The following is a 23,010-nucleotide window of genomic DNA, read 5'->3' on the forward strand; positions in this document are numbered from 1 at the left end:
GACTGAGTGGCGGTTGAACACAGTCACAGAGCACATTTTCAAAACAAGAACGAATACTGCTGGATGACAGAACATCACACTAACAACACACACTGAAGAAAACCACTTGCAGTGGTGTCTGCTCAACAAAATAATACAGACACTTGGCGACACATGACTGAGGACCTGGCTGGAGTCAAGACAGAGGGATAATTTGTAAGAGGCGGGCTGACTCCTATGCAACCATGCTGAAATCTTTCAACCTCTTGAAGCAGCTTGGCTCTGTGGGGAAGTAAGTACTTTCATGTGCCATTTTGGACTTTTTGTTTTGTTTGGGGGTATACATTTGTGAAAATACAATAGCCTATTTCTTTTCAGTTCTAATACAATAGTTATTTTCAAAGAACTTGGAACTAACTGCATAGAATGGAGAATAAATGGTGAGATACTGTACTTCTAACCAATGCTATCAAGTTTTGTGACAATCTAAACTCTAAAGTCRGATTCTACGTTCTAATCTTAGTTATTTTCATCATGAGCATCTGTGGGTGAAAGGAGAACCTTTAGACAAGCTTTTGGTGAGTGGGGAGCCTGTTTGGTAGAGTCCACAGGAGGTTGGTGGGACCTTAATTGGGGAGGATGAGCTCGTGGTAATGGCTGGAGCAGAATCAGGGGAATGGTGTCAAATACATCAAACACATGGATGCCATTCCATTTGCTCCGTTCCGGCCATTATTATGAGCCGTCCTCTCCTCAGCAGCCTCCTGTGGTAGAGTCATCTGACTTCTGCAAAGGACAGAGTATCTTTGGTGTCTGAGGACAACCACAGAGTCCATGATCATCATGCCACTGTTGGTATGAATGTAGGAGGAAGAGTGAAGCAGACAGGGTTGCATGGTGTAGTGCAAATAGTGGATGACTGTAATGTTTCATCTTAATGAGTGAGAGAACAGTCATAACAATGAATAATTATTTTGAATGGTGTCACGGCGAGATTACGTGCATCATGTCTTACTTTGTGTGTGGCCTGTGACACAATGACACAGCAGAGCCATATATTTAAGAGAGTTCGGCCAACTTTTCGAATTTAGAATATTCTTCTAATTCTAGARATTCAGTTACATAGCATTGTTTAAATATTTGCCATGTCATGTTAATGGGGAGCTAACATGGCTGCCATAGAATGTTGAATTGTCATGTACAATAAATACATTAGCCAGAAAACYACTGGCCACACCTCAGAGCCTGGTCCTCTAGGTTTCTTCCTAGGTTCCTGCCTTTCTAGGGAGTTTTTCCTAGCCAACGTGCCTCTACATCTGCACTGCTTGCTCTCTGGAGTTTTAGGCTCGGTTTCTGTATATCACTTTGTGACAACTGCTGTTGTAAAAAGGGCTCTATAAATACATTTGATTGATAATGCCCAACTCTCTAAATACATGACTCTGGGGGGTTAAATTGTTAACTTGAGGGCACATCCCCGCCCACAAAATTCATATCTACCTCAATTACATCGTACCCCTGCACATCGACTCGGTACTGGTACCCTGTGTATATAGCCAAGTTATCGTTAATCATTGTGTATTTATTCCTCATGTTATTATTTTTCTCTCTTGTTGGGAGGGGCCTGTAAGTAAGCATTTCACTGTTAGTCTACACCTGTTGTTTATGAAACTTGTGACAAATACAATTTTATTTGAGATTCCCCTATACCTTAAAGCGTTAACTGTGCCCCTGAATGTCATTTGATCCAGTAATGTCCCATGTACAAAAGCCAATCTGTACATGTGTATGTACGTGAATTATGCTTCAGATCAGCAAAAATGTGTAATTGGACACCCACGTCGGGTTGTTGATACCCACGCTACCCTGGCTGATAGCTGAGCGTGTCTGCAGCAGGTTGCAACAGACCATGGAAGTTGTGTGTTTGCAGGCCTCCATGCCACTGACGTGTTTCAGGCTATTAATAATCCCTGGTAACTAACAGGGCGGCTGCACCAGAACAGAGCTCTAACCACAGTAAAGGAGCCCCTACCTACACTATTCTCACTTTGTTCAGAATAACTGAATGTAACCTTAACTATAAAAAAAATCACACACAGACAGAAAGACACCTATGGGCTTTTGTTTAGTTGAAGAAGAAAAAAACGGTTAGAAAATGCTTGGGCTTCACGGCTACACTGCAGCTGTTTCACTGCTGTAACACTGCTCTCTATCAGATGCTGCTGAAACTTCATTGCCATTCTTTCATTCTCTCTCTCTCTCTCTCTCTCTCTCTCTCTCTCTCTCTCTCTCTCTCTCTCTCTCTCTCTCTCTCTCTCTCTTTCTCGCTGTCTCTTTCTCTTTCTCTCTCTCTCCCTCTCTGTTTCTCTCACTCTTTATCTCTCTCTCTCTGCCTGTCACTCACTCACTCTCTCTCTCATCCCCACCTGTAAGTCCCCTATAACAGCCCCCCCCCCCCTTCTCTGGCCTGGTTTCAGCTCACAGCAGTAGCCTCCATTCTCTAACTTTAAAGGATAACTCTCAACCCTAATTTCAACATTTGCCCAACCGCTATCCAATTTTTATAAAACGCATTCAAGTGAGAAGTTGTGGGTTGGAGGGAATTCCTCATAAATATTGATTTGGGGGATGAGTAAACATAGCTGCACTTGATCCCAACTTTTTCTCACGAAAGCATACTTACCAGTCCACTGGCACGCTTTTATCATAAAATGATGTGCATTGTGAGCAAATACAGCTCTGGACAGAAAATATAATCTTTCTAATGTAGTATTGTGTTGGTAGGAACAGTGTAATCATCACCTTGAAAATGAATCCAACCCGCGTTGCAGTATTTACGCAGCAGCTCTTTTTCCAATGGTRAAATGAACTCACAGATTGCTCTTGGATATTGTATAAAAACATACAACTACTACCAGGGCAACCTCTCTCACAGGTATGCTTTCACTTATCAGAATTAGAAGTATGTGGGCAAGGGATGAATATTGTAAATAAAGGATTTGAAAACAAAAAATATCTGCCCCGTGTGGGATTAGAACTCACAACCTTAGCAGASTGCACCACCAATCAGTCATAGGAGTTGGGGGGAAAATACACGGAGTCGACATGACCACTATTGTCATCTATTTATTTTTACGACGGATGTGGCTATGAATATAAATGTCCTCATAGGCTATGAATATAAATGTCCTCATAGCCTAAATGTTTTCTTTCTTCGTAAAAGCACAAAGATCTATGTATGAAATGTTAAGCAAAAATGTTGCATTTGGTCATATGCGGAAATGTGCCTTACTGTCTTTTTTTATTTTGTGTAATGTCAGTATTCTAGTCAAAGAAGCATAATGCAAAATATACTGTATTGGCACACTCCACTTACCAAGAACATTGCCAAATAAGACTGCAACACACTGTACCATATATATTGCCTGAAAGCCTTTTTTATTCTTATTAATAGGTCACAGGATGCCACAGATCTTCTCACAGAAGATCTGGTTATGGTGAGTCAAGGCTGATGATAAAGGGGGACAGTGGTGGCTCATTTCACTACGTGAAAAGATTTCTCAGTGAATACATTTGTACCTAGCTCAGTGTGAACATAAGATACGCTCAATATCTGTCATTTTCATTGGTCTAAGGTGGAGCAGCGGGTGGAGCCAGCCAAGAAGGCAGCGCAGGTTATTCACAAGAAGCTGCTMGGCTGTCTGCAGAGTCAACTCGGGCTGGACACAGAGAGAAGAATGGTAAAGTCTACTCTTTCACCTTTCATCCCTGACCCTTGACTTGAAATCACTCTATTATGATTATCAGTATAAAATTCTCTCGCTCTGTCTCCAGAAAAAACTCCCTCTCATGCTGCTCTCTGTTAGCATGGCTGAGAGCTTTAAAGACTTTGATCCAGACTCTTCTATCAGGTACTTTAAGTAACCAAACCATGTATTCAATCATCCAAATGATCAGTTGAACATTCATCAATTAATCAATTAGTCTATTTCCTCTTTGATAGGAAAGTATTGGAGATGTGTTGCTTCATGGAGAGTCATCTGGCCGCAACACTGTCTGACTTTGAGCTGAAGCTGGAGAAGGAGGTTTTGGAACCTCTCAATAAACTCAGTGAGGTAACAATTGAAGTTTGTGATTATGTAGTATTACATATGAATACTTTAAAAAATATATATTATTATTTTAAAAAGTTTATTGCCCCACCCCCCCTCTTCGGAGGACAACAGCAACTTTGTTTTATATTTTAGTGTTTTACACTTTTTTTGTTACATATACATTTTACACACAGTAATTACACAACAAAGATATTGTTTTTTGATTATACACATTACATTTTGGGCTACTCCCAGCCCGTCCCACCTATCTCTGTAGACATCCTCTTTTGATATCCACGTGCCATGTATTTTTCAACTGTGCGGTGATTTTACATTCATTTTGAACCTTTCTAATCGCATAGTATCCACAGATTGCGAGTTAAAGAGGAACATTTTTCCTAAGAGTATTATTATATTGTTGATTGATTGACTATGGCTTTCCAAATTTCCCAACTGCTATTTGTGGGGATCATTTTAAAAGAATGTTGTGATTTTTCAGCCAGAAACAAGCTAGATGGGGACAATACCAGAAACAAGCTAGATGGGGACAATACCAGAAACAAGCTAGATGGGGACAATACCAGAAACAAGCTAGATGGGGACAATACCAGAGAAACAAGCTAGATGGGGACAATAACCAGAAACAAGCTAGATGGGGACAATACCAGAAACAAGCTAGATGGGGACAATACCAGAAACAAGCCTAGAATGGGGACAATACAAGAAACAAGCTAGATGGGGACAATACCAAGAAACAAGCTAGATGGGGACAATACCAAGAAACAAGCTAGATGGGGACAATACCAGAAACAAGCTAGATGGGGACAATACCAGAAACAAGCTAGATGGGGACAATACCGAACAAGCTAGATGGGACAATACCAAAACAACTAATAGATGGGGCATTATCCAGAAACAAGCTAGATGGGGACAATACCGATAATCAAGCTAGATGGGGACAAATCCAGAAACAAGCAAGATGGGGACAATACCAGAAACAAGCTAGATGGGGACAATACCAGAAACAAGCTAGATGGGGACAATAACCAATAACAAGCTAGATGGGGACAATACAGAAACAAGCTAGATGGGGGACAATACCAGAAACAAGCTAGATGGGGACAATAGCCAGTAAAATACAGGCTAGATTGTGAGTGTGTAGGTGTGGACCAAAACAAAGATGAAGCGAGACTGTACATGGTGAGATGGTGGACAATACAGAAACAAGCTAGATGTGGGGGCGACAGAGACCAGAAACAAGCTGGTGAGTGTGGGACAATAACCAGAAACAAGCTAGATGGGGACAATGACAGCAAGAAACGAATAGCTAGGATGGGGACAATACAGAAACAAGCTAGATGGGGACAATACCAGAAAGCAAGCTAGATGGGGGACAATACCAGAAACAAGCTAGATGGACAAATACCAGAAACAAGCTAGATGGGGACAATAACAGAAACAAGCTAGATGGGGACAATACCAGAAACAAGCTAGATGGGGACAATACCAGAATAAATGATCTAAGGGTTCTGTTTTTTCACAGCAAAATCTGCAGAGCTGAGATTGTTGTATGTCCCATATATATAACATTCTTTTGGTGGCAAGAATTTTGTATAATCATTTTAATTGAAAAACTCAATGTTGAATGAAGCGTTGTTTTGTATATCAATTCATACACCATGTGCATGGAATCGGTACATCGAAAATCTCTTCCCAGATATTTTTGCAACATGTATGGCGCAGCTGTCAATATTTTTGTCCTCAAATGAAACGGGTATATTTTTCTATTTATACCCACCTTTTTCAGCCAATTTTGGTCTTTAATATACAGTATGGCAGACAGACAATTCCCTACCTTCTCCCCCTTCCACTTGACTCATACATTTTTGAGGTAATGCTGCAATCAGTATAACTCGGATTGAGAAAACATTTCCATATATTTTCGATAGCTGCATATGTGACATAACTACACCGTTCCTATTCATAATATCTTTAATAAATATAATACCATTTTAAAAAATCCATAATGTTTTTTTTATCAATCAGTATATTTGAGTTGAACCATAATATTGGTTGTAATATTTGTTCTGTATTTTCTGGTAGGTAATATTGGAATTGTAACCAGCTTTGCAGGAGTGATACTTTGAACAAGGTTTCATTTTCAATTAACCAAAAATGAGAAGTTGTAATCTGTATAAAGGCCAAAAGGCCATTTTTAAACAAAGGATGAGCCTTTCTTAGTAATCTACTGGAGCTTTAGTGAAGCTTGTAGTGAGAGATTTAATGACATATAAATACTATCTGTAGGAAGACCTTCCAGAGATTCTCAAAAACAAGAAGCAGTTTGCCAAACTCACAATGGACTGGCACAATGCACGCAACAAGTGGGTCACACATTCTCTGTGTTTGTATTTGACAGACCCTATATGCTCCAAACAGTACACAGTTCATTTATACATATATAATAACTACCTTTAGTCAGTATCTCCATTGTGTCCTTCCTTTTACTTTTTATGGCTTCTGATCATGAATGACTTTGTCCCTTCAGGTCCCAGGCTAGTACAGGACCTCAGGCAAAACAGGATGGGCTGAAAGAGGAGGTGGAGGAGGCCTGGAGGAAACTGGAGAGCATCAAGGTGTTGGATGTTACTGTTTCAGAAACTTTGTTGTTTTATGCAGTAGTTTCAGCCTCTAACATCCAGTATTAACTTTTTGTGTGGCTGTACATTCTCTGCAGGACCAATACTCTGCAGATCTGTATCACTTTGCCACTAAAGAAGAGGCCTATGCCAACTACTTCATTCGTGTAAGTGTGGCCTACTCCTTCAAGCTGTACTTCCGTTAATTATCATGTGCTATTAGCTATTAGGAATTATAATTGATAAGTGTCTGGGTTGTGCTCTCTCCTTAGCTGCTGGAACTACAAGCAGAACATCATAAGAATTCCCATGATTTCCTCGAACGAAACATCAGTGAGCTGAAAGACAACCACAGTCAAACAGGTGAATAGGGTGTATGTATGTATGTGTATTTGCAATTACAATACCCAGGCCATACTTAGTGTACATGGGTAAACCCCCTATCCAATGTGTAGCACCCACTTGCCTAGGATTTGTCCAGTGTGTCACCAGTATGTGTTAACACAGACTCCCAGGAAAATAACTATAAGGGGAAGGTATACGGGGAGCCCCTGCTGACTCATCTGTACAACAGCGGCAGGGAGATCGCTGTTCCCATCCAGGAGTGTGTTCACATGCTGCTGCACACCGGCATGAGAGAGGAGGTGAGGACTGGGATTATTAATCTACTACATGGTATACATGTGAATGGGATATTATGAATTAACTGAGCAGGTGAAAGGACTCTGTAGCCAGTCTACGATAATGTTTGCCCTCTTGGATAAAATCTGTCTATCTCTCTCTCCCTTCATCTCTCTCCCAGGGTTTGTTTCGTCTGGCAGCAGCAGCCTCGGTAGTGAAGAGACTGAAGAGCAGTCTGGATGGAGGGGTCGTGAACCACAGTGAATTCACTGACCCTCATGCAGTCGCAGGTCAGAGAGACCGTCCCTGTTGACAGTACCCCTTATTCAAGGTTTTCAAGTTTCAAATGTCTTTACTTGACAGTTAAGCAAAACATAGGCACTAAGCAGCATTTTCTCTTTTATCCATGTAGGGGCTTTGAAAAGCTACCTGAGAGAGCTGCCTGAACCACTCATGACCTTTGAACTCTACAATGATTGGTTTCAAGCAGCAGGGTAAGGTCTACATCTTAAAAGCATACAATACATAGTGTCTTTACATGATTTCGCTCCCCTCTAATTTCTGCTCTACAAATGTCTCTCTGTTCCCCTCTTTATTTAGGGAGAAAGAATTGACAGACAAACTTGAGCAGTTTAAAATTGTGCTGAAGAAGTTACCATCAGAAAACTACAACAACCTCCGGTATGTCCATATCTCTGTAACCCATAGCTCTCTCGGATCTTGACCGATTCCTGTGTGAAGTTGTAAAAACTCAAGAATGATGCAGGGTGTATGATTGTGAATATCTCCCTAGCCATATTACAACTATGTGTTGTGATAATTGCGTTGCTTGCTCTATAACCTGCTAGTTCATATGCCTTGGCACCGTGATATATAGGCCTAAGGTCGAGACAATAAGAAGACACAGTGGCAGAACTAATTCAACCACACATTTGTTTCATTACAAAACCCGGAGAGCAACATCTGTCCGGTGAAGTCCACAAAACATATTGCATGTAACAAACAGTTACATGACCTACAGCATGGTCAAGCAAGTTAATGTTTCTGACATTGTCGGACTACTAAACAACTATTAATTTAGAACCACGGAGAGTTGTCGAAAAGAAAACAGGAGCTGCCTTCACTATTCCAGCACAATTTCAACTTCAACATTTCAGCATCATCTAATAACCTAAGCTAAAAATGCCCCAAATTATTTAGTCCAACCAATGTAAGCTAAATATGATGTGGCTGTCCATGGTACTGATTTCTCTGTGTGTGTGTGTGTGTGTGTGTGTGTGTGTGTGTGTGTGTGTGTGTGTGTGTGTGTGTGTGTGTGTGTGTGTGTGTGTGTGTGTGTGTGTGTGTGTGTGTGTGTGTGCAAGTAGAAAATATGTTGACTCACCCTACTTGTAGAGAAACGCCAATGCAGTCCTCATGTTTTCTAAACGGTCTATGACTCTGTCAATTAGTACACGCTTTTAGTTTTGTTGTCCTAGGCTACCTGGCAACATTTTTTGCCCGCTAGCCTAACTTCCTTTAATGGGCAATGATGCGCCAGGCAAGCTAGTTAACATTAGCCTACTACATCTAGCTACATGTTGAACTTCCATCCTCTCAGGCCAGGGGCACAATGCATGAATGTATGGTTGGATCCGAATTGCCGTTATAATCATTGGCCAGTACGGAGAATTAAGTAAAACCACAAGTCCAAATCCCTATCTCCATCCATGGCTAATTTAGGCAAGGGACAATTTTAGCTTGCTAGCCACCAGAGGACAATGACACAGCGAGATGCAACAATTAACGTTTTTTTTTGTCAATGACGTTTGCCTTCTGATGCAATGTGGTTGGTCTGAAGCCAAATCCAAACTGGCTTCCCTTGACACTTTTTTTGGTGTGCCAGGACCATTCACAACTGAGTTCACTCAGTTTAGCTCAACGCTGGTTGGCCATTATTTTATATTTTTTTATCAAGGAAGGCCAAATGCTCGCTGGCTTCCCTTGCATTCAATGCTCTGGGCAGCAACAATGTCATACTCTTTTTGACCAGACAGAATCAGAATTGAAGGAAATGTATGTAACACAGAGAGACAAAAGATAAATTCTTTTTTTCTTTTTTTCTTAGTACATCTTTTTGGGAAGCCTGGCTTCCCTTGGCATCCATGATAATAATGGCGCCGGAAGGGATGGCTGCCATTTTACGGGCTGCTAACCAACTGTGCTATTTTGTTTGTTTTTTCATATTGTTTATAACTCATTTTCTACATAATGTTGCTATTACCGTCTCTTATGACTGAAAAGAGCTTCTGGACATCAGAACAGCGATTTCTTTCTGTAATGAGTCAGACTCGAAATATATCCCTGTCATCAGCGTGAAGAAAAGAGAGAAAAACGGGGAGGAGGGCGGGGTGCTTTGTAAGAATTCGCTGACTAGTAGGTAAACCTGTCACGGTCGTGTGTATAGACGGACCAAGGCGCAGCGGATGTAGAGTTCCACATATTTATTATAAAGTGAAACTTAGCAAACAAAACAATAAACAATAAAATACGAACCGTGACTAACGAGATGCTACGTGCACAAACTCAAAACACAAAATTCAATATCCCACAAACACAGGTGGGAACAAACACTACTTAAATATGATCCCCAATTAGAGACAACGATTACTTCAGACAGGTCAAGATTCACAAAGCCGCAGGGTCAGACGGATGACCAGGACGTGTACTCATAGCATGCGCTAACCAATTGGCAAGTGTCTTCACTGACATTTTCAACCTCTCCCTGACCGAGTCAGTAATACTTACATGTTTCAAACATACCACCATAGTCCCTGTGCCCAAGGAAGCGAAGGTAACCTGTTTACATGATTACCGCTCCGTAGCATTCACGTCAGTAGCCATAAAGTGCTTTGAAAGATTTTGAAAGGCTGGTCATGGCTCAAATCAACACCCTCATGCCAGAAGTGGAGCGGGTCGAGAGTTTCAAGTTCCTTGGTGTCCACATCACCAACGAACTATCATGGTCCAAACACGCCAAGACATTTGTGAAGAGGGCACGACAACACATTTTCCCCCTCAGGAGACTGAAAAGACTTGGCATGGGTCCCCAGAGCCTCAAAAAGTTATACAGCTGCACCATCGAGAGCATCCTGACCGGTTGCATCACCACCTGGTATGGCAACTGCTCGGCATCTGACCGTAAGGCGCTACAGAGGGTAGTGCATACGGCCCAGTACATCAATGGGGCCAAGCTTCCTGACATCCAGGACCTATATACTATGCAGTGTCAGAGGAAGGCCCCAAAAATGGTCAAAGACTCCAGTCACCCAAGTCATAGACTGTTCTCTCTGCTACCGCGCGGCAAGCGGTACCGGAGCGCCAAGTCTAGAACCTAAAGGCTCCTTAACAGCTTCTACCCCCAAGCCATAACACTGCTGAACAATTAATCAAATGGACACCCCCCCCCCCCTCTCTGTTTTTACACTGCTTCTACTCACTGTTTATTATCTATGCATAGTCACTTTACAAATTACCTCGATTTACCTGTACCTCCACACACTGACTCGGTACCGGTACACCCTGTATATAACCACATTATTGTTATGTAATTTTCTTGTGTTACTTTTTCATTTTGATAAAATGTTTTTACTTTAGTTTATTTAGTAAGTATTTTCTTAACTCTATTTCTTGAACTGCATTGTTGGTTAAGGGATTGTAAGTAAGCATTTCACGGTCTACACCTGTTGTATTCGGCGCATGTGACAAATAAACTTTTATTTGATTTGATGAATACACGCCATTGTATGTGCTTCTCCTTCCCTCCCTCCCCTCTCGCTCTCTCTCTCTCTCTTTCCCCCCCCCCCCCCCCTATTAGGTACCTGGTACAGTTCCTGTCGTGTCTGTCAGAGCAGCAGGCGGTCAACAGGATGAGTCCCAGTAACATTGCCATAGTACTGGGTCCCAACCTGCTGTGGCCTCGCATGGAGGGGTGGGTACTACTAACGTACTGACAGAGAGAGGAAACTGAACCACTCTATTAGTCTGTCATAATAGCCCTATGTCTCAATGTTGTTCCTGGTGTCACTTTCTATTGTTACATGATTGTTATTAATCTGATTATGTCTGTTTAGCTATGTCTCTGTGTTTTTTAGTACTTGACTTTAACCTATGTGTCTTTCTTTCTCTCTCTCCCTCTCTTTCTGTCTCACTTTCTCATCTCTCACCCCTCATCCCGCTTCTCTTTCTTCCTTTCAATCTCCCTCTCCCCCGTCCAATTCTGTACCATCATACATTTTTCTCTTCACATCTCTCCATCAACCTCTCTCCCTCTTTTTCAGGGAGGCAGCGCTGTTGGACATGGCATCTGCCTCCTCCGTCCAGGTGGTGGCGGTGGTTGAGCCTCTCATACAACACTCCAGCAGCCTGTTTCCAGAAGGTACAGTACCACATTCAATGTGATGTTTGTGTGTTCGAGTGAGGAGCAGTGGGAGTCTTTTTAGTGATGAGTTGATTTGCATGAAATGTGTGGAAGTTAGTTACTAGATAACTGAGAGGGCTGCTTGAACCCCTTATGACCTTTGGATAGTATTTGTATTAATTCACTTATTTTTGTCTCACTATGTTAGGTAGGTCTATGTATTTTTTATGGAACACGGTTTCTCAAAGTAGGCCATTGTTGTGTTCCTTTCCAGAGGTGGACTTTGAGATTCCTGAGCTTCCTGGGGTCCCAGATTTGAAAATGTTAGAACCTCAAACTTCAGAGTCTGGGAAAGAGAACCTTGCCAGAATTACCTCCTCCTCTTCATCATGCGCGTCCTCTTCCTCTTCTCATTCTTCTCTCTGTAAAACAATCAGGTACTACAGGCACAGACTGAACAGGATGTATGTTCACTTTCTATTATAACAGAGTGTTATCTAACACCGACCGTCTCCTCCACAGCTCAACATCTCAGGACAGTGGAGGTTTTTTCATCATTAAGTCAGGCTCCATTGGTCGTAGAACCACCACCTGGGGGAACCCTGACTCAGACCCACCATGCTCAACCTCACTTAACCCTACCCCAGTCCATACCCAGAGCCCGTCCCCTGTCCCAAGCCCGACACTGGTCCAAAACCCATCCTCACTACCCAGCCCCAAACTGGCACCTGGCCCAACCCCGGTTCCCTCCCCACCACCAGTGTCTGTCTGCAGTCCGACCCAGAAGCAGAGCCCTGAATCGGGCTCACTAGAACCCATCCTAGAGGCCCCACCGGACTCCCCCAGAGCTATACTGAAGATCACCTTACCATACAAACGTAGGTGGCCGCCCACGACGGAGTTGTGTTTTCGATTCCCACGGGGGACTAGTATGAAAAAGTATTCAAATGTATGCACTCACTGTAAGTCACTCTGAATATGAGCATCTGCTAAATTACTCAAATGTAAAGCACATAACTCGTGCTAGCTAGCTAACGATATCTAATGCTTAGACAGTAGTGAAGACAATACTTACTTAGACGATACTAAAGTCCCTCAGAGCACTCATGTTGCATCATAGTCCACCCAGCATGTGACAAACCACTGCCCCACTTTAGTACAAGGAAGCCACGATCCCCGGCAGCAGTGGCTAAAATAACCAACGTCTTCTAATGACAAAACTGTCCTGATACAAAACTGTTGCACTACCACAACCCACAGTTCTAGTTTCAAGTAGATATACAGTGCCTTTGAAAAGTAATCAGACCCCTTGACTTTTTCCACATTTTGTTAGGTTACAGTCCTATTATAAAATTGATTAAATCATTTTTTTTCGTCATCAATCTACACACAATACCCCATAATGACAAAGCAAAAACAGGTTTTTAGACATTTTGCAAATGTATAAAAAAAAAAACTGAAATATCACATTTACATAAGTATTCAGATGCTTTAGTCAGTACTTTGTTGAAGCGCCTTTGGCAGCGATTACAGCCTCAAGTCTTGTTGGGTATGATACTACAAGCTTGGCACACCTGTATTTGGGGAGTTAATCCCATTCTTCTCTGCAGATCCTCTCAAGCTCTGTCTGTTGGATGGGGAGAGTTACTGCACAGCTATTTTCAGGTCTCTCCAGAGATGTTAGATCGGGTTCAAGCCCGGACTCTGGCTGGGCCACTCAAGGACATTGAGAGACTTGTCCCGAAGCCAATCCTGCGTTTTTTGGCTGTGTGCTTAGAGTCGTTGTCCTGTTGGAAGGTGAACCTTCGCCCCAGTCTGAGGTCCTGAGCACTCTGGAGCAGGTTCTTATCAAGGATCTCTCTGTACTTTGCTCCGTTCATCTTTGCCTCGATCCTGACTAGTCTCCCAGTCCTGCCGCTGAAAAACATCCCCACAGCATGATGCCATCACCATGCTTCACCATAGGGATGGTGCCAGCTTTCCTATAGACGTAACGCTTGGCATTCAGGCCAAAGAGTTCAATCTTGGTTTCCAGAGAATCTTGTTTCTTATAGTCTGAGAATCCTTTAGGTGCCAGCAGGTTGTCACGTGCCTGGAGGGGCTCCCGATTGGCACAGCGGTCTAAGGCACTTAATCTCAGTGTAAGAGGTGTCACTGCAGTCCCTGGTTCAAATCCAGCCTGCATCACATCTGGCCGTGACTGGGAGTCCGTTAGGGCGGTGCACAATTGGCCCAGCGTTGGCTGGGGTAGGCCGTCATTGTAAATAAGAATTTGTTCTTAACTAACTTGCCTAGTAAAATAAAGGTTAACAAAAACATGTGTTGCATTTTACTGAGGAGTGGCTTCTGTCTGCCCACTCTACCATAAAGCCCTGATTGAGATGGTTGTCCTTTTGGAAGGTTCTCAACCATCAGGTTCTTGGTCACCTCCCTGACCAAGTCCCTTCTCCTCCGATTGCTCAGTTTGGCCAAGCGGCCAGCTCTAAGAAGAGTCTTGGTGGTTCCAAACTTCTTCCATTTAAGAATGATTGAGGCCACTGTGTTCTCGAGGACCTTCAGAAATGTTTTGGTATCCTTCACCAGATCTGTGCCTCGACACAATCCTGTCTCAGAGCTCTACGGAGAATTCCTTCAACCTCATGGCTTGGTTTTTGCTCTGACATGCACTGACAACTGTGAGACCTTATATAGACAGGTGTGTGCCTTTCCAAATGATTTCCAATCAATTGAATTTACCACAGGTGGACTCCAATCAAGTTGAACAAAAATCTCAAGGATGATTAATGGAAACAGGATGCACCTGAGCTCAATTTCGAGTCTCATAATAAAGAGTCTGAATACTTATGCAAATAAGGTATTTCAGTTTTTTGTTTTTAATACATTTGCAAAAATGTCTACAAACCTGTTTTGTTATTATGGGGTATTGTGTGTAGGTTTATGAGGAAATGTTTTTATTTAATCCATTTTAGAATAAGGCTGTAACATAACAAAATGTGCAAAATGTCAAGGGGTCTAAATACTTTCCAAAGGCACTGTAAATACATACCCCAAATACTGTAATATAATAATACACATCTATAGTCCCAAAAAGACGTATTCTAAACGTATCCTCAACACCCCTTTCTCCTTTTTCTCTTTTCACAGCGAGGAAATCTTTCCTTCAACACATGCCGCCCATCCAGAGTAAAGAGCAGGTGACCGTTACATACTCCAAACCCAGGGTCCCAACACCTCTAGCACCAGCAGAGGCACCCAAAACCCAGCTACTACCTGCACCCAAGCCCCTAGCTCCGGTCCTGAAGAAGACCCTAAGCAAAAAGGGTGCAATTAGGCCCCCCCAAATCCCACCTCCCAAGCCCCCAGTATTGGAAAGAAAACAGGTGACCTCTATAGCGCAGTGAGGGGGTAGAGATACACTATATACTGTATACAAAAGTATGTGGACCCCTTCAAATTAGTGGATTTGGCTATTTCAGCCACCCATTTGTTTATGTGTAACTCTGTGTTGTTGTTTTTGTTGCACTGCTTTGCCTTATCTTGGCCAGGTCGCATTTGTAAATGAGAACTTGTTCTCAACTGGCCTACCTGGTTAAATAAAGGTGAAGAAAAAAATAATAATAATACTGACAGGGTGTATAAAATCGAGCCCACAGCCATGCAATCTCCATTGACAAACATTGGCAGTAGAATGGCCTTACTGAAGAGCTCATTGACTTTCAACGTGGCATCGGATTCCACCTTTTCAACAAGTCAGTTCGTCAAATTTCTGCCCTGCTAGAGCTGCCCGGTCAACTGTAAGTGATGTTATTGTGAAGTGGAAACATCTAGGAGCAACAACGGCTCAGCCACGAAGCTCACAGAATGTGACCACTGAGTGCTGAAGCGCGTAACGCATCAAAATCGTCTGTCCTTGGTTGCAACACTCACTACAGAGTTACAAACTGCCTCTGGAAGCAACGTCAGCACAATAACTGCTGGTCGGGAGCTTCATGAAATGGGTTTCCATGGCCGAGCAGTCACACACAAGTCTAAGACTACCATGTGCAATGCCAAGTGTCGACTAGAGTGATGTAAAGCTCGCCGCCATTGGACTCTGGAGCAGTGGAAACGCTTTCTCTGGAGCGATGAATCACTCTTCACCATTTGTTAGTCCAACAGACAAATCTGGGTTTGGCGGATGGCAGGAGAACGCTACCTGCCCGAATGCATAGTGCCAACTGTAAAGTTGGGTGGAGGAGGAATAATATGGTTCAGGCTATGCCCCTTAGTTCCAGTGAAGGGAAATCTTAATGCTGCTGCATACAATGACATTCTAGATGATTCTGTGCTTCCAACTTTGTGGCAACAGTTTGGGGAAGGTTCTTTCCTGTTTCAGTATGACAATTTCCCCGTGCACAAAGCGAGGTCCATACAGAAATGGTTTGTCGAGATCGGTGTGGAAGAACTTGACTGGCTGAATTGGACCGCCGACTGCAAGCCAGGCCTAATCGCCCAACATCGGTGCCTGACCTCACTAACTCTCTTGTGGCTGAGTGGAAGCAAGTCCCTGCAGCAATGTTACATCTAGTGAAAAGCCTTCCCAGAAGAGTGAAGGCTGTTATAGCAGCAAAGGGGGGACCAACTCCATATTAATGCCCATGATTTTGGAATGAGAGGCAGGTGTCCACATACTTTTGGTCATGTAGTGTATTATCTAAGCCTGTGTAAAGAAGGGTTCTTACGCTTTAGGTACAAATGTTGACTGTAACCTGACATTTGGAGTAACCTGCTTTGGGTTGCATATCAATACCAGAGATGTATTGTGCTTTTGCAGTCAGTTCAACTCTTAGAGAAAAAGTGCTTTGTAGTTTGAGAGCTACCATACATGCATTATATGTTGTGATTTATTTAGTGCATGTTTTGTATCACAGTTGTATGAATGTTTTCAGACATGTAAATAAAATATTAATGCCCATGCTTATTAAAAACATTTTATTTCATTTATCATTATAGAAATATCATTGGTATCAATAGCAGCACATTTATGCGGATGGGGGACATTGTTTTTCTTAATATAGTCTAAAAATAGGATTCAACCATTGGTTGACACAATAGCAGACAAGCAGGTGACTATCCTATCGAAAAGCAAGATGAGAGTTAGCTAGACCCATAATGAATTTGGGAAACATGTCTAAATGGGGTATGATGTAAATATGTGAATTAACAAACATACTGTAACAACATTATACTTGTGATTATTACATTGTACAAAATGATCTTCTATTTCATTTCTGAGTGAATTTCTCATGGTTTGTGCTTCATACTGCATCTGTAGAATAAGCAAAAATGAAGTGTTTGTCTTGGGTGTAATCTTCAGGCAAAAGAGGACTGTTTTCCTGAAGTTAACGTCACGTGCTAAGAGTTAAGATCTCTCTCTTGGCGTAGTTTGTTTCCCATGGGACTGGTTGGTGGTGAGGGAAAGATGAAGTCGGGTTGAAACCGCTACTGCTTTGTCTTCGTGTCCTGCCTTTTGCCTTGAATAGTTATATGAAGTCACACTGAGCATTTTTCTCAGGAAGTCCACACAGTATATATTTAACCAGCTGTTAACAGACTTACACAATGTTGAGCAATGTCTTTAGTGTTTCCATCACAGGAGGCTGCTGAGGGGAGAACAGCTAATAATAATGGCCGGAACGGCACAAGTGGATGGCATCAAATACCTGGAAAAACCACGTGTTTAATGTATTTGATACCATTCCACTTCAGTCATTACCACGAGCCCGTTCTCCCCAATTAATGTGCCACCAACCTCCTATGGTTTCCATGGTAACTCCTCTGTGTCCGACCACTTTCTCTGGTACATTCTCACACTTTCTACCCCATCTCTTTATTTCTTTGTTCGCCACTGGTTCCAGTGACCTCTTTTAAAAGGACATGTAGTTAGCTATTATTAGCCTGTTCTAGCTCCTTCCGTACAGCATGTTTGCTTGGGGAACTTTCAGCATCCATAATCTTTCAATGAGTCTTTCAACAAACATACTTTCCATTACATTTGGGAGAATTTGGGAACAATCAAAGTCTTTAAGTGAGTCTCCTGACGACATAACATTACATTTCTGAAAGGAATATTTGAAAATTATGAAGAAGGGTTCAAAGCTGAGTCAGGTCAATAGAGCCAGTTTCTTTAAACAAAAGACTTTACAAGGAATTAACCAATAATCACAACCCACTGGGCACAGACGTCAATTCAACGTCTATTTCATGTTGGTTCAATGTAATTTTATTGAAATGACATGGAAACAACGTTGATTCAACCAGTGTGTGCCCAGTGGGACATCTGTTATAGGTAATTCTGGTTAAACACAATTGAGGCTGTCATTGTAGTTCAGACTTTGATTTCCTCCTCTTCCTCATCGGGTGTAATGCAGATGTAAGGGGTTTTCTTCATGGTCTGGCACATGGTCACCTTTCCCTCCAGATCCATCCTCTGCTGCCCCTTCAGGAGCCCTCCAACCCCATAGAGCACCCCCAGCACATCAGTGGAACCCTGGAACCTCTCACTCTCCATAGCAGGCCTCTGTCTAGAGGGGGAGCCCATAACTAAATCAGGCACTGCCCCTTTAAGATGCTGCTCACCTCCATTCACCTCCATTCTCCTAGCCTCCTCTTCCTCCTCTTCCCACTCCATCCCATATGGACTCTTCCTACTGCTACTACAGTCCTCTCGAAGCAGAGAATCCACCAATGAGGCAGTGGTGGCATCCATCTCCGAGTCCATCTCCGAGCCTTCATTGGTCGCAAACCCAAACGCAGAGCCGCTTGGCTCTTTCGCCTCTTCTGCCTCCCAGGCGTGGCTGGGCTCTGGGTGGCCATTAGGGCTGTCAATCAAACCGAACACCTCACTCATGAGGGAGGGCCCCAGGTCGAATGTGAAGGATGCCATGGAGGACAAGGAGTCGAACCGGGTCATGTGACTGGGGTCAGAGGTCAGGGTCGGGTCAGCGGAGGAGGACAGGAGGGCAGAGACGTCGGTGAGCGAGCCGCCGTGGGTGTTGGGGGTACAGGAGTTAGAGCCTCCCTGCTGCGACTGACGCTCCGCTGAGCGGGAGAGGCGGGGCAGAGTGACAAAACCTGACTCCAGACCTGAGGTGGAGCAGAGACAGGGAGTTTAGGCATAACATTCTGTATTGTGATTTAGATTTTGACAAACTTAAAAAAGTTAAATAATAAATGGAATTTCAGTTGGCACCCTAGTTTTAACATTAAATAAACATGTTTTTAACAAGTCACATAATCATTTTCATGGACTCACTGTGTTCAATAATAGTTAACATGATTTTTTAATCTTTGTACCCCACTCATACAATTATCTGTAAGGTCCCTCATTCGAGCAGTGAATTTCAAAAAAAGATTCAACCACAAAGTTTTCAAATGCTTCGCAAAGAAGGGCACCTATTGGTAGATTTAATTACACATTGGATTGTGTATCAATACACCCAGTCACTACAAAAAGTTACAGATGTCCTTCTTAACTCAGTTGCCGGAGAATAAGGAAACCACTTCCACAAGGCCAATGGTGACTTTAAAACAGTTACAGAGTTTAATGGCTACGATAGGAGAAAACTGAGGATGGATCAACAACCTTGTAGTTACTCCACAATACTAACCTAATTGATAGAGTGAAAAGAAGGAAGCCTGTACAGAACACAAATATTCCAAAACCTGTTTGCAACAAGGCACTAAATACAGCAGAAAATGTAGCAAAGCAATTAACTCTTTGTCCTGAATACAAAGTGTTATGTTTGGGGCAAATCCAATAAAACACATTATGGAGTGCCACACTCCATATTTTCAAACACAGTGGTGGCTGCATCATTTTATGGGTGTGCTTGTAATTGTTAAGGACTGGGGAGTTTTTCAGGATAAAAAAGAAATGGAATGGAAATAAGCACAGGATCCTATAGAAAAACCTGGTTCAGTCTATTTTCCACCAGACACTAGGAGATTAATTCACCTTTAAGCAGAACAATAACCCAAAACACAAGGCCAACTCTGCGCTGAATTTGCTTACTAAGAAGGCAGTGAATGTTGCTGAGTTGGCGAGTTACAGTTTTGACTTAAATCTGCTTGAAAAACTATGGCAAGACCTGAAAATGGTTGTCTGACAATGATCAACAACCAATTTGACAGTTTGAAAAAATAAATTGAGAATAATGAGAAAATGTTGCACAATCCAGGTGTGGAAAGCTCTTAGAGACTTACCCAGAAAGACTCACAGCTATAGTCACTGCCAAAGGTGATTCTAACATGTATTGACACAGAAGGTTGAATACTTACAGTGGGGAGAACAAGTATTTGATACACTGACGATTTTGCAGGTTTTCCTACTTACAACGCATGTAGAGGTCTGTAATTTTTATCATAGGTACACTTCAACTGTGAGAGACGGAATCTAAAACAAAAATCCAGAAAATCACATTGTATAATTTTTAAGTAATTAATTTGCATTTTATTGCCATGACATAAGTATTTATACATCAGAAAAGCAGATCTTAATATTTGGTACAGAAACCTCTGTTTGCAAATACACAGATCAAACGTTTCCTGTAGTTCTTGACCAGGTTTGCACACACTGCAGCAGGATTTTGGCCCACTCCTCCATACAGACCTTCTCCAGATCCTTCAGGTTTCGGTGCTGGCGCTGGGCAATACGGACTTTCAGCTCCCTCAAAGATTTTCTATTGGTTCAGGTCTGGAGACTGGCTAGGCCACTCCAGGACCTTGAGATGTTCTTACGGAGCCACTCCTTAGTTGCCCTGGCTGTGTGTTTCGGGTTGTTGTCATGCTGGAAGACCCAGCCACGACCCATCTTCAATGTTCTTACTGAGGGAAGGAGGTTGTTGGCCAAGATCTCGCGATACATGGCCCCATCCATCCTCCCCTCAATACGGTCAGTCGTCCTTCCCCTTTGCAGAAAAGCATCCCCAAAGAATGATGTTCCACCTCCATGCTTCACGGTTGGGATGGTGTTCTTGGGGTTGTACTCATCCTTCTTCTTCCTCCAAACACGGCGAGTGGAGTTTAGACCAAAAAGCTCTATTTTTGTCTCATCGGACCACATGACCTTCTCCCATTCCTCCTCTGGATCATCCAGATGGTCATTGGCAACTTCAGACGGGCCTGGACATGCGCTGGCTTGAGCAGGGGTCCTTGCGTGCACTGCAGATTTAATCCATGACGGCGTAGTGTGTTACTAATGGTTTCTTTGAGACTGTGGTCCCAGCTCTCTTCAGGTCATTGAGCAGGTCCTGCCATGTAGTTCTGGGCTGATCCCTCACCTTCCTCATGATCATTGATGCCCCACGAGGTGAGATCTTGCATGGAGCCCCAGACCGAGGGTGATTGACCGTCATCTTGAACTTCTTCCATTTTCTAATAATTGCGCCAACAGTTGTTGCCTTCTCACCAAGCTGCTTGCCTATTGTCCTGTAGCCCATCCCAGCCTTGTGCAGGTCTACAATTTATACCCTGATGTCCTACACAGCTCTCTGGTCTTGGCCATTGTGGAGAGGTTGACGTCTTGTTTGATAGTGTGTGGACAGGTGTCTTTTATACAGGTAACGAGTTCAAACAGGTGCAGTTAATACAGATAATGAGTGGAGAACAGGAGGGCTTCTTAAAGAAAAACTAACAGGTCTGTGAGAAGCCGGAATTCTTACTGGTTGGTAGGTGATCAAATACTTATGTCATGCAATAAAATGCAAATTAATTACTTAAAAATTATACAATGTGATTTTCTGGATTTTTGTTTTAGATTCCGTCTCTCACAGTTGAAGTGTACCTATGATAAAAATTACAGACCTCTACATGCTTTGTAAGTAGGAAAACTTGCAAAATCGGCAGTGTATCAAATACTTGTTCTCCCCACTGTATATAATCAAGATACTGTATATTAGTGTTTGTTAAAAAAAAAAAAATGTAAATCCACTTTGACATTGCAGAGTATTTTGTGTAGATCGTTGACAATAAATTACAATTACATAAATTGTACTTCCACTTTGTAACACAACAAAATGTGGACAAAGTCAAGGGGTGTGAATACTTTCTGAACGGACTGTAGATGCTCTCCCATCACCAACAGAGGGCAGTGTAAACTATGTCATAAAATAGTGAGTCCTGCCAATTTCAAAATGCTGAAAAATTCCATCTCTATCTCTGAGTTAGACATCACCTCTCAGGCACGTTGTTCCCAGGACAGATTACTCACATGACATGTCACACACCAGTTCCCTCATGACCTACTGCTTCCATAGCTGAAACAAGACCTGGGATAACTATAGTTTTAACTATGCTTTGTGGAAAGTAAAACATTATTCCGGGGGAACAAATAGTTACTTCGGAGGTGACAACAACTATTTGAATCCCCATAAATAACGACTTTTTATAACTACTAGAATACAGATTTCAGAAAGTGACTACTTTTAAAAACTGCACTGAACAAAAATATAAACGTAACATGCAACAATTTCAAAGATTTTACTGAGTCACAGTTCAAATAAGGAAAATCAGTCAATTGAAATAAATAAATGAGGTCCTAATCTATGGATTTCACATGACTGAGAATACAGATATGCATCTGTTGGTCACAGATACAGTACCTTAAAAAAAAAGGGATAGGGGCGTGGATCAAAAAACCTGTCAATGGTGTGACCACCATTTTCCTCATGCAGCGCAACACATCTTCTTTGCATAGAGTTGATCAGGCTGTTGATTGTGGCCTGTGGAATGTTGTCCCACTCCTCTTTAATGGCTATGCGAAGTTGCTGGACATTGACGGGAACTGGAACACGTGGTCGTACACGTCGATCCAGAGCATCCCTAACATGCTCAATGGTTGACCTGTCTGGTGGGTATGCAGGCCATGGAAGAACTGGAATATTTTCAGCTTCCAGGAATTGTGTACAGATCCTTGCGACATGGGGCAATGCATTATCATGCTAAAAAATGAGGGGATGGCGCCGGATGAATGGCACGACAATGGGCCTCAGGATCTCGAATGTGGAGGTCCTGGGCTGACGTAGTTACCCGTGGTTGGCGGTTGTGAGGCCGGTTGGACGTACTGCCAAATTCTCTGAAAAAACATTGGAGACGGCTTAGGGTAAAGAAATTTACATTCAATTCTCTGGCAACAGCTCTGGGGGACATTGCTGCAGTCAGCATGCCAATTGCACACTCCCTCAAAAACTAGAGACATCTGTGGCATTGACAAAACTGCACATTTTAGAGTGGCCTTTTC

At 42.6% G+C, this 23,010-nt stretch overlaps 2 protein-coding genes across 2 annotated transcripts in view; one reads left to right on the forward strand and one right to left on the reverse strand.

The window, feature by feature from the left end:
• On the forward strand, window positions 1-16,713 carry sh3bp1 (SH3-domain binding protein 1). Its single transcript, XM_023993351.2, has 18 exons — window positions 1-271; window positions 3,434-3,476; window positions 3,615-3,719; window positions 3,814-3,890; window positions 3,983-4,094; window positions 6,381-6,457; window positions 6,622-6,709; window positions 6,811-6,879; window positions 6,985-7,075; window positions 7,220-7,356; window positions 7,515-7,623; window positions 7,746-7,827; window positions 7,934-8,014; window positions 11,190-11,303; window positions 11,653-11,750; window positions 12,007-12,169; window positions 12,255-12,610; window positions 14,877-16,713. The coding sequence occupies exons 1-18, from the start codon at window positions 225-227 to the stop codon at window positions 15,131-15,133; spliced, it is 2,106 nt and encodes a 701-aa protein (XP_023849119.1). The 5' UTR covers window positions 1-224; the 3' UTR covers window positions 15,134-16,713.
• The window catches only part of LOC111967910 (cdc42 effector protein 1), a 22,212-nt gene continuing 15,890 nt past the window's right edge, over window positions 16,689-23,010 (reverse strand). Inside the window, exon 3 of the mRNA XM_023993352.1 lies at window positions 16,689-18,857. Coding sequence (XP_023849120.1) covers window positions 18,100-18,857 — 758 coding nt within the window. The 3' untranslated portion in view covers window positions 16,689-18,099. The remainder of the gene's footprint in view (window positions 18,858-23,010) is intronic.

The sequence above is a fragment of the Salvelinus sp. IW2-2015 genome, linkage group LG8 (assembly GCF_002910315.2).
Source record: "Salvelinus sp. IW2-2015 linkage group LG8, ASM291031v2, whole genome shotgun sequence".
NCBI classification, from domain to species: domain Eukaryota; kingdom Metazoa; phylum Chordata; class Actinopteri; order Salmoniformes; family Salmonidae; genus Salvelinus; species Salvelinus sp. IW2-2015.